At 44.5% G+C, this 12,597-nt stretch overlaps 1 protein-coding gene across 1 annotated transcript; it reads right to left on the reverse strand.

Moving 5' to 3' along the window:
* Positions 1-825: 825 nt before the first annotated feature.
* On the reverse strand, positions 826-5,054 carry SDF2L1 (stromal cell derived factor 2 like 1). The gene is made up of 3 exons (XM_054645946.2): positions 4,826-5,054; positions 3,887-4,083; positions 826-2,703 (listed from the first exon to the last, which is right to left on the reverse strand). The coding sequence occupies exons 1-3, from the start codon at positions 4,992-4,994 to the stop codon at positions 2,425-2,427; spliced, it is 645 nt and encodes a 214-aa protein (XP_054501921.1). The 5' UTR covers positions 4,995-5,054; the 3' UTR covers positions 826-2,424.
* Positions 5,055-12,597: the final 7,543 nt, after the last annotated feature.

Raw genomic sequence — 12,597 nt, forward strand, 5'->3', positions numbered from 1 at the left:
TTACACCTTCCCAAAGTAAGATGTACTTCAAACAGCCTTATTTGAGAGTCCTTCAGACCACCACTCAGGGATAAAAATTGGGGGAAAAATCCCAACCAAACAAAATCCCCCCCAACTATTGTGACACACACCCAAGTGAAATATTAAGTCTAAGCAACTTCTATACCTTGGTCAGAATCAGAAGTGGAGGAAACTCAGCTCACAGGAATATTGTTGAAGATGTCTTTAAATAAGGCAGTCATGGGTGTATTTGTGTGTGGCAGCTTGGTTCTTTAGGAACAAAAGGCACAAATATTTTTCAAAACAGAACATAAGAAAGTAAGCAATAATGACTAAAAGTCAGTTTTTTCACAGCCTCACCAAACCAATTTGGTTCAAATCCAGAACAGAAAGCCAAAGGTCCAGTGAGATCCCACTCAAGCATAATAAATAAGACTGAAAGCCACCTTTGCCAGGGTCAGAAACATCCAGGCACAGACCATCATTGGGTGGGGATAATACCTGGCACACAGACTGAGATGAGCCCCACAGCTCTGCCCCTTCTCAGCCAATTCAGTATTCCACAGGTGCACAAACACTAAGCCATTGGTGTAGGCACAAAGCATTTTAGCTCTAAGTGAACTCAGAGAGCTGATTGTCAAGACTTTCTTCCTCCTGTCAAATGCCATCACATTTCTTGTGTTTATGTATACAACACCTTCAAAAGAAAAGCTCTCCTTCGTAAGGAAAAGCTTGTTTATGCAGGTTTGTTTTGTTTTTAAACAGTTATCCTTTTATAACTATAACCTCAGTACCAATTAGTCAAGAGTATCAGTGAACCTGAAATATTAATCACAGGAAAGTTTATTTCTAATACAAAACAACAAAAGCCAGTCCACTTAATCTCCAAAATGCCTGCAATCCTTAAATACACACATGCAACTAAAATTACTAGAAAAACATTCTTACCTTTTCCTTTGAAGAAAAATGGCAAGGTACACAGAAATGCTGTTACAGAGGTTCCTTGTTCCATAGGGTTTGGACAGATCTTCCCTAGCAGGAAATCCTTAAATAAAGCCTGGAGCCAGCACTCCTGCATGAGGTGCACAGAGCAGCCTGCTGGATTTGTGAAGCTGAACTCAACTGCCTACTGCACCCTCTCAACACAACACCAACACTGCAGCTCCCACCTGCAGCTGTAAGAGCAGTAAATCAGTTTCCTGCTTCTTTAACTGATTGACTAACGAGCACTGTAATCAGTAAACTATTCACACATGGAAACAAGAACACCTGAATGTTCTGACTTTCCTCACTGATTTCGTGAGCTTCTCAATTTCAGACAAAATCACAAATACATGGTATTTTGAATTTTAATCAGTATTTCCAGTACCACTGTGTAAAAAACGCACTGAAGAATGAATTCCTTTTCACAGAGGAACACAGAAATTCTTAACTCGTTCAGTGAAGATTCCTTGCTAGCACTCCAGTGCATATCACTCTGTCAGAAATCCATGGCCAAACCATTGCCTCAGGTTTTTTTTGCTCTTCTGGATTCACACATACAAAGCCCCACATAGATGTATGCCTCACTATTTATTCACCTGGATTGTCATACTGATCTTGTAGTGACACAGAAGTAAGTCAAATTCAACTGTTCCTTTACACCATGAGAAACTGTGTAAAATTCCAATATTAATTAAGCAAGCAGCAGTTTTCTGCACCTGTTCATAGAGCAGAGCAGCCTTACCAATGGACAATCAGCCGTACCACCCCTACTAGAACATCTGAATTTCTTGGACAAAGTAAAACTCTTAAAATTTTGTCTTCTTACTCCAACACGCACAATATTTTCAAATCTTCCAATACAATACAGAATGAAACTCTCATAAGACATTGGATGCAATTTTCAAATGAATACTTTTTTTAAACTCAAAGACCGAATAGCTGACTGCAAGTCATTCAAAAACCACCGTATTTCAGAATCATTTTTCCGTTTCTACGCTCAATCCATCTCCTCATCAATAACATTCTTTCACTAGGATGTAGAAATCAGTTTCTAAATATTTAATTATAGCTGGAAAAAGATTACAAAATACAAAGTTTTATTGTACTTGAGACTAGAGGAAAGTATTACTTTCATTTTTCCATTTCCTTTGAATTCGAGAAAAAGTAACAAGCAAACAAATGACAACAAAACCTAACAGATGCATGAACTAGTTTCACCAATAAAGCTTGGAAATTCAGAAAGGACTTCACCAAATAAATGTCAGTGGCCGAACCTGGCAGAAGCCATTCCCCACAGAAGTGCTGCATTCCTAGAATGAACTAATGCCCTTCAGTAACACAAAAAATCAGTCACCCAGGCAAGGCAGGACTTAGAAGAGACCAAGGATTAACATCTCCAAACACTGGAGTCAAACAAAGCGATTTGGATCCTGTGTCAGCTCAGAGCTCATCATGTTTTGCAGGGTCCAGACTGGGTTTGATGAAGACTCCCTCCATGGCTTTCCAATAGTTGTGGTGGTTGGCAGCAGGCATGCCATGAACCTCCCGCTGGCCTCGGATGGGGTGCCCGTACTGCTCCCCCGTGATGGACAGGAACACCTCGGTGCCCACGTGCTTGAAGCGCACGGCATCCTCCCGCTCCCAGTAAGAACCACTGCACTGCACAATCCAGAAATCCAGGTCATCTCCTTCGCCATCATCCCCAAAGGCACTTACTTCCTGTTAGAGACACAAGCTTCCTGAAGTGAAAGTGTAAGCAAACACCTCCAGGACACACAAACACCAACCACAGACCCAGCAGAGTTCAAAGACAAGGATGGGGAAAGCAGTGCTGTTGTTTTGCTTTGTCAACAGTTACTGAAGCCAGAAGCAGTAAGGTTCTACCAGACAATCTGAACACAAAGCACCAACAAACTCCAACCTGTAATCTGAGCAAAAAGTGCTGAAAAACTTCCAAACAAAACAAAACTCCACAATGATAGATGAACATTCTTACCTTAATGACAATATATGAAGTGTCTACACTGAAAAATGAAACTCAGGGAATGTTTCAGAGTCAATCTTTCCCTTAAACAATTCATTTGAAATGTTATTTTTCCATCACTTTTAATAATCAGATTATTGAGACACCCTACACAGAGCTGAACCTTATTGTTTCAGTCATTTTACTCATGATGAAAGAAAAAATTTTCCACAGAGTCAGAGCTTCCAAGTTTGAATGTAACAACCTATCTACACAGCCTGACATGACTAACAACAAAAATCTTCCAACAACCACATTATTTATGAGAGATTTTCCATCTTGGAGAAGTATTTGTTCTGGGGCTGAATTACAGTTAGAAATTACACTCTTCTAGATATGTACAAAACTATAATTAAATATGATTGCAAGAGCAGCTCAGTTTTCCTGTGGAAGTAGGACAGAAAAATATGAACAGTGAAATGAAATAGGGATAGCAAGAAGACAACTGAGACTAATACACTGGATGACCAAGGAATATGGACATAGGAATGCCAAATGGTATGACACATGACTAGCTGCCTGGCTCTAGAGCAATCTTCACAATGTTGAGGGAGATACTCAATCTCTTGCATCTAGAAAACACCAAACATTTCAGAACAGCCTTCCCAGCAGCAACAGTGCAGAAAAATAAAAAAAGCAGATTTGTTAAAAGTACTGTGAAATACCAATGCTGGCACATACTACATTACCTCTGTCAAAAACTGAAATACATAATTTCAAGATGCAGAAAAGCCTATACTTGAATCTGGATATGCACAGACATACTGCTTCTGGCAGCTGGTACTCAAACCTGATTCTCCAAAAAACCAAGCAACTGGAGAGACTATTGTCAATAGCATGTGCTACTTGTACAAAAGCTTAAGATTTAAACCAACTCACTTGGTTATTGGAGAGTGGTGATGGGAAGTGATGAGTGTGCAGATTTTTCCCAGTGTTAACGTGGGTGAGTCGTATGGCTTGCCCACATTTCACTGGTGTCCCACGCTGGCAACTGCTGTCACTCTTCCCACGGATCCGCCAGTAGCTGTTGGCATCATCTGAGGCTTCAACTCCTGTCACTGACTGCTGCCCACTTCCTGTTTGAATAAAATTAAATGACACAAGACTTATCCCGCTTCCCCAGTTCCAAAAGACATGAGAAAACTACAGAAATCTGCTTTAGTGTTGTCATGCCTTCGTGTTTACAAGACGCTTAATTCTCACAGTCCATTTACTGACTGCAAAAGGAATGCAGGTACCAAATCATCTTTCAGATAGAAGCAGGGAAACACAGCATGTGTTAGCAGATGCACACTGTCAAAGTTCATGGTGAACACAAGGAAAAAAATCTGATCCATGACAGGTACTAATCACACCATCCCACCTTTATCAAAAATACTATCAAGGTCTTCGTGTTCCCCAACACACCAACATCCTCGTTGCTAGAACAGGCACTGGGAAGGTGCTGCTGAGGGCCGTGACACAGAGCAGGGCTTGCCTCAGGAGAGGGCAAAGCAGCCCTGCCACATCCCGGCTCCAGGGCCCACAAAGCAGCTGACACATCTTCATGACATCTTCCTGTCCCACAGGCCTCAGCATCCCCCTGTCCCTGCCGTGTCTCCCGCCCATCCCTACACCCCATCCCGGGCCTGCCGCTTCCCTCTGCACGAGGGATACGAACCTCGGGACACTCCAACTTCCTCCACCTTCCCCACCACCCTCACTGCCTGCCCACCCCCGCCATTTCCCTGTCAGGCACGACCTGTCCCCCGCCGCTTCCTCGGCCCCTCACAGCCCGTGCCCCGCCATGTTCCAGCTCCCCGGCCAGGCCCTGCTCACCGGAGCCGTACTTGACCTCATGCGAGTGGAGCCGTACGCTGTGGCGGGTGTTGAGCAGTTTCAGCACCGAGCCGCAAGTCACGGCGCCCGGCGCCGACTCCCTGCCGTGGCACAGCCCGGGCAGCAGCGCCAGGAGCAGCAGCGGGAAGAGGCGGCGGCCGCCCCGCATCGCGCCGCACCCGGCCGGCCCCGCCGCCCCCTCAGCCCCGCCGCCACTGCCCCCCTCAGCGCGGCGCTTCCGCTCCCCCGCGCGGGCCCAGCGACCGCCCCGCCCTCCGCCGCGCTCAGCCAATCCCCACCCGCTCCTCCACTCCGCCGCGCGTTCTCATTGGGCTACGGCGAACCGGCAAGGAGGGGAGTGGCCAATCAGAGAGCGCGGCGTGGCGGCCCCCCTCGTGTGAGGACGCGAAGGAGAACTGAGGGCGCTCTCCCTCACGGGGCCGGTCGGGGCCGCGCTGCCGCCCCCGGGCCCGGAGCGGTGTCACCGCCGGCTGCTGGGCACCCCCGGGGCAGCGCTGACACGGCTCTGCAGTTTGCCCTTGCCGAGAACGTAGGAGGAGAGGCCAGGTCTGTCAGTGCGACCCTCTCGTCTAACGTGGTCTGGGCTGTATGAAAAATCACAGCCAGGTCAGGCTGAGGGGTTGTTAAAGGGCCTTGGTGGAAAATGTGCAGTGGGTAGGACCGGCCGGTTATTACCGAAGCCAGGGAAGGACAAATGTCCTGACAGCGAGAGCAGTGCCAGAGACAGACCGGCCCGGAGGTCACAGCCCAGGTACGGGCAGTGCTCGGATGCCGCCTCGGGGAGCCGCAGTTGCACTGTCAGGTCAATCAGCCCCTGCTGTTCCATTCAGGCCGCTTCTAGCTCAGAGCTGGCAGGCGGCACATTTAGCTCTGCTCCTCCCTGCAGTTCTGGCTGTTAGAACGGAGTAAATATCCACCCATTTGGGGGATTTAAAGAGAAAAGTATCACAGTGTTGAAAAACAAAGGGAATTCATGTTTGTGAAGTGACTTGGATGATAATTACAGCTCCGGTAATTTCTGAGTTATATTAGAGCTTCTAATGATAGGGCATAAACACTACACAAAGAACAACTAGCAACGGTTGTTGTAACATTAGGCTGTAGCAATAACATAACATCTTTGCTTTTGGATCCCAAAATTCACCTTCTGTGCTTCAATCTCTTGCAAAGTTCTTATAACTAAGAAATTATTAAGCTCTATTCTGTAGAAAAAAAAAGCACAAATTCACATACATACTGTCCTTTATTGCATCGTTTTGCAAACTGAAGAAATACCCCCCCCCCAAAAAAAATCTCAGCAATAGGCAGCCATTGACAAAGGACACTTGAAGTCCTACACAGTTCTTTTACCTCTGAAGCAGCTCAGTGGGTTTACCCATGTACCACATCACAGCCTTGTGTGAGCCCCATGTAAAACTGTGAATAATTCAAAGTAATTCAAAAGAGCAAAAGATTTTGATCTTAGTGGCAAGGAAACAGGTAGAAGGACTCCCGTCTTGTGACTTACATCTTTGTAATAATGGTATTTTGTCTTTGCAACAGCAAAGAACTGCACTTGATATTACAAGATGATTTAGAAAGCACATTAGTGTTGCTGGGTAGTGCAAACATCATAAGATGCTCAGCTGACTCTCTCTTCCACCAGTCCTGAAGCTGCAAGGTTTTTTCCTTTTTTCCTGCCCATGTGATACCACTCAATCAAATGGTTTGCTTTTTTGTTCTGGCTTTGGCCTGTTTTCCATAGCTGGACCTACATTTGAGAAAAATCTCTGACTTAAATGCCAGGCCAGCATTAAAACAAGCCCAAGTACTAAACACAGGTCACATATAAGTGTGTGTCTATACACACACACACACAGACACACAGAGTGTGCTTTCCTCAGACTTAAAACTCAGTTCCTAGTGCTGGAGGTATAAAGCTTTAGTCACAGAAAAGCAAAAGCTCCCCCACTGACAGTCAAATGCCATATTTTTAGGTCATTCTAAGCTGCCTTGCTGTGCTAGCTAAGACAACAACAACCAGTTTCCTGATGCCAGTCTGCAGGAGATGCTTGGCACTGCCAGGGCAGCCCTGTTCCTTGGTGGTGGCAGGTTGGCTCTGGGAGACATCCTGCACCGTTCAGAATTTTGGGAGGTGGCAGCCCACTCGGGGTCACAGGCACCTGGGTGGGGGGCAGAGCCCTGGACACGAGTGCCAGCCCTTTTCTGTGGGAAACAAAACTCACCATCCCAGCATTGCTTCTGTTGTTATAACTGGGGCAAAACCAGATGTCTGTGGTTGCCATTTTAGCCGTGGAAAATCAATCATGTGGGGCTTTAGCTGGCACCTGTCTGTCTTTCTGGGAGGTCGCTGCATCTCAGTGCATTTAGTGCCGTTTACACGGTGCTCCCTACAACGCTTTTCAGTCCCACTTTAGAAACATAATTGGGTTAGAACGGCTGCCAGCCAAGAGCCATCAATGCCTAACACCCACGGCAATTAACCAGCACCTCATTGCCACAGGGCCCTCTATTGTTTCTGCCAGATTGCTGTAAGCTCCAGGTAAAATTGCCTCAGAAATTGTGTGGCTTCACCTTGGTCATGGGAACATCAGCTTTTTTGGATGGGAATCTTTATGATTCTTGTTTATGCACAGAAACAAAATAATTCAACAGTGCTGTAAAAGGGGAGAATATAAAATATAACTACAAAGCCTTCATGCACTCAAACACCCCCCATCATTATGCACAATTGATTTTCAAGCATTTTGGAAACTCCTGCCATTTCCACTCAGGTGCAGCTGTAGGTATAACCTGGCCCTCCCTGAGAAAATGATTGAGCAGTGCCAAATGCTTTTAACATACAGGAATAAAAAATCTGTGGCACAAGACAATTTCAGAGGGTGTATGCTTAGCCAAAGCAACAGATTATAGAAAAAGGATATAGCTTTTATATTGGTCTTTGTTTAAGCTTTCTTTGGCTTTAAACTTTCTGTTTGATTTGCATGACTGGAGCAGTTACTGGCAGCTAAGGTAGCAGAGCTGGCAGCTCCTGGGTGTGATGCACACCCCAAAATGCACTGATGCAGCTTTTGGTACAGACAGCCCTTGATTTAAGGAGAACACTGCAGCAACACCTGGGCTCTTTCTCAGACCAACACAAACCTTAGGCAAACCAGACAGGGGCAGTTCTGAAGCCATTAGTACCTGATACAGAAACAAGCCCACACGAGCCCTTCCATTGGCTTTTCTCTGTATCTGGTCCCTTCTCTGATGCCAATAAAGATGAACTCTACTGAACTCAACAGAGTAGCTGTGGACAATCAGATCTGCAAAGATTGTGTGCTTTTTTTCTGTCTCCTTCTTTCACTCCACACTGAGGAACAGCTGGTTATAAACCTCACTTCAGCTGAACCATTTGTCTCCACTGGCATGCCTTGCAGCAGAGCTCTTCCAACTGTGACCCCTAAGCCTCATACACACAGTGAACAGAGTAATAATGATAAAATGTGTCAGCTGGAGAGAAATCCAAGTGATAAAAAATGACTTGCCAAAAATTTATAGAATTCCAGTTTCTTATCACTCGGACTAAATTGTTTAAGGATTAGATAACCAAAATAATTTGCTCAGATTTTTGCATTCAGTAGATATAAACATAATGTAAGAATAAGCAGAGTAAGTAAATAAGCAGAAGACATTTGACAAAAAAATATTAATATATACATATTTACATATTTAAATTGAAGATTTTTTCATCTGGGGGGAGAAGATTTGATATTTTTTAATTGCTGTCTTCTCTTTCTAGTCTTTGAGGTAGAGAGGGTTTCCTGGGAAGTTCTGCAGAGTCCTGGCAATGTGTCTGGCACTGTCACCATCTCTCAGCCACTCTCCTGCCTGATGCTTGTCCTCCAAGAGCAGGGGATCTCCCCCAGAACCCCAAAGGAATTAATCTGCATTTCCATTCCATCAAATGGGATTTTTCACATGTTTTCAGTGATGCTGGGAGGTGACAACAATCACTGTAAGTGATCTGCCAGATGAACTTTCCCATGTAGTGACACTGCTGAGGTGTTACCCATGTTTGCATTAATTCTTTTTTTTCCCCCCTTAACATAAGGACCTGCCTCTTTAATTGTTTTTAATGACTCCTGATCAACATTTGCAATAATCAATAACTCTGCCTTTGTTTAGACAGTGTAAGTTGAAGCTGAGGAAGTTATTTAGAATTTGTAGGCATGGATTGGAATTGTTGTTTTGATGATTAGCTTCTATTTTAGAACAAGAATGTAAAAATGCAGTATATGTTACATCAGTTCAGGCAGCTTTTAAAATAACTTCTTCATGGGATTTGAAAAACCTCTAGACATCTGTTTCAGCGGTATGTAAGTATTAATGTAATTCTGAAAATTCCACAGAACATCTATGCATCTTTTACAATAACTTTCAGAGAGGTCAAACTGAATTCCTGATGCAATCAAAGAGTTCATGGAATCAGACAGTCTAGGTTTAGCTATTAATGTGCACAGTTAAACAGAACCTATTTTGGACCTATCATTTAACTGTCTAGAAGAAATATTCCCCATCTGAACTCTTTTTTGACCAGGTGTCTTTATAGACCTCAACATCAGGCAAAGAGGTATCTGGAAAAGGAATGTGCAGGCTTTACATCATCTCAACCCCAGTTAGAGGTCACAGATGCTGTAGTTTAGTTCATATTCAAATATCAACTTTTACCACACATTAGACACTGAAGGAAATGCAGCAGAGAGAAAAGAACCCTCTGAAAACAGGGAGAGTGTTTAAAAACTCACCATCCATGAGCCACAGTTTCACCAAGGACCAGAGGCCTGCCAGGTGCATCAGGAGGGATTTGAGTCCAGTGCTTTTAGCAGTCCTCCATAATTTTATGCCAAGTGTCAAGTTAATAAGAAGGTCACAATGGCAAATTTTGCCTTTCAGGCACCTTGCTAGGACTACACACCTTGCCAGGCATTATTTTGTGCTGTAAATTCAGGTATTTCAGACATGGATGAAGGAAGGTGACAGGCACTGCCTGGCTGTCACATGAAACCAGGGAAGCCTTTCACTCCTAGCACAGTGAAATCCCCCAGAGTTTGGGGGTTTCAAACCTTTTTGATGCAGGATGGAAGAAGCTGTTCTATGGATGAAAAACTGTAGTTTAAGCATTTCTACAGAAGCCACTGAACTTCAAAGATTTACAAAACCTCTGAGGCTAGAACAGAGATTATAAAACCTGTGAGGCTGGGACAGAGAAGAAAATGTTTACATCTTTTCATTTAAAAAATGGATTTTACTTTGTCTCATTTCAACGCCTTTTAGAGTTCGCACTTTCAACAAAATTTCATGCAAGGAAAAGACAAACAAAGTCCTACTGTGCTACCATTGTAATCCTAAATGAACTAACTAACTGCAGCCAAGGGAACATGAAAAAGAAAACACATTTTTTATGTCAACATGTAAACAGATGCCTTGTTGGAAGCAGGAATTGTTGGAAAACACTTCTGTGAAATACAGGAAACCTCAGCATTTCTACTGATTAACTCAAAGTTCAGGGAAAGAAATTCAAGCTCAAAAGCAGTGAAGCACTCGAGGATGGTGAGAGCTCCTGCTGGCTTTTGCAGCTAAGCTGAGGTTGGGCTGTGTTTTGTTTTAGTTAAGCTGGAAGATGCAGCCTCTCCTTAGTCCATGTCCTGGCTTATGCAGCTGAACCAGAAATCCTGGCCAAAGTGCCTGTCCTCACTGCAGAGAAGAGACTGTCCAGACGAAGTCTGCCTTGCCTTTCAGCTCCAGGCTGAGTTTGTAAGGACCTTTCAGCTCTGGGCTCTTTGGGGTCAGCTGCAAGGGCTGTCCTGGCAGCCAGCTGGGGGTGCAGGCTGCAGAGGGAGCACTGCTGCCAAGGGGATGTGGCACAGGAGCAGGTTTGCTTGCTGGGGAGTATTTGCTTCCAGTGACAGGAAGGAGAGCTGGGTAAACAGGTATGAAATCAGAAAAGAAAAGCCTCCAGGAAGTGCATTAAATATTTAAGAAGGATGTTACTGTTAATAGCATTAAATGCATACTAAGGTTAAGAAGGCTGAGAAGCCAAGCTTTGTCTAAGATTCTTATGTTGTGCCTCTCACCTCTGCAGAGTCAGGGAGCACTGGCACTTCTAGAAAGAGGCAGAAAACCCCAGAGTTTGCATTGGCAAAGAGAGGAGGTGCTTATTTTATGATTCATGACATTCCTTCAGAATTGTGCTGACTTCAGCTGTTGCAGTAACAGCACTCACCAGTAAGTGAAGCCTCTTGGGGAACGTGGGCAGGCTGTGACGTTCATCTCCCAGAAGGGGAAGCAAGTAGCAGGTGCACAAATATCCCCTCTGAAATGCCAAGGGCACTGAAAACCTTTACAGAACATCAAAAACTTTTCTATAACAGAGCCATACAACTATCAAATGACAGAAAAGCTCACAGGAATTGCCTGAATGAAGATTTAGCAAGTTGTCTACATCATTTTAGCATGATCTGTTTAGAATTTCATTTCATAGAATTATTTTCTAAGGGAAAATGTCACTGAAGAGGCAGAAGTCTGTCTTCCAGCTCTCACCATCATTTCCAGCAGTCATCACTCATTTACATGAGAAGGGAAAGAGCAAGAAAGAGTAAGAAAGTGACAAACAGCTGATGTCCCCTCTTGATGCAGAGAAGTCTCCCATGCTCCCAGTGCTGCCCATTTTGGGGCCTATAGGGAGAGCATAGCCTAGGAACCAAATTCTACCATGAATGATATTGCTACCACCCATTCTGTTTTTATTTTTCTCCTTCAAAGTATCAGAATAAACTTACAAATTATCATCCAAATCTTAGGTGCCCATCAAAGTGCCCTCTCAGGCTAATGGAAACAAAGTTTTGTAGCAGTTTGCTACGTGGGCTGCAATTTATGGGAGCCTAAAGATCAGCAGGGCTGCAACCTACCTCAAGGCAGTGATTCCAAATTCCTTGTTAGGAGACAGACCTGGAAAACCATTACTCCCACAGGTGTTCATGCCCCCAGACAGATGTTTCAAACTTCAGGTGTGGAAAGGGTGCAGTTTCCTCTGCTGAAGTGTGCTTCTGTCTCCAAACTGATGGTCCTTGCTTTGCTGAAGATGGTCAGTCTCTGGCTGTGCCTACAAGTCATGTCCTTGACTTTGGGGCATGGGCACGCTGGCTGTCTTTTAGGGATTGAACTCTCTGATTTCTTTATACATGAATTAAGCAGCAGGATTGTCAGCCCATTCCCACAGAAACAACCCTTAAAGCCTTTTCCAACCAATTTCACTCCAGCTGCTCTTCCAAGAAGCCAGTGCTTGCCTTGTCAGTTGTTTCTGCACTTACCTCCCTGCTGGCACAGGTTCAGAGGTAGAAATCACCATCATCTATGCAAGAGTCCCAGTTCCAGTGTGATCCCTGCTCCCTGGAACAAGTTACAGCAAACACCACAACAGCTACCCTGGATCCATGGACATGTTACCAAGTCACTTTCTGAGCTGCCATTCTCCCTACCTCAACCACGAGTTTGTTGTTTCTCCTGCAATATCAGAAGTGGGTGAATCTTTTGGGATAACACTACAGACCAAGAAGGGGGTTGTTCTGCTCAGATAGAACGTCATCGTCTTCCACAGGTGAAAAATGCAGGCTGACAGTATCTTCCACTCTCCATTTCAAGCTGAGTACTTGGCACTTTCACTTTCATTCTGGTAGACCCAGAATAGCTTTTCTGCAGTAAGGAAA

Source organism: Agelaius phoeniceus, chromosome 18 (assembly GCF_051311805.1).
Source record: "Agelaius phoeniceus isolate bAgePho1 chromosome 18, bAgePho1.hap1, whole genome shotgun sequence".
NCBI classification, from domain to species: Eukaryota; Metazoa; Chordata; class Aves; order Passeriformes; family Icteridae; genus Agelaius; species Agelaius phoeniceus.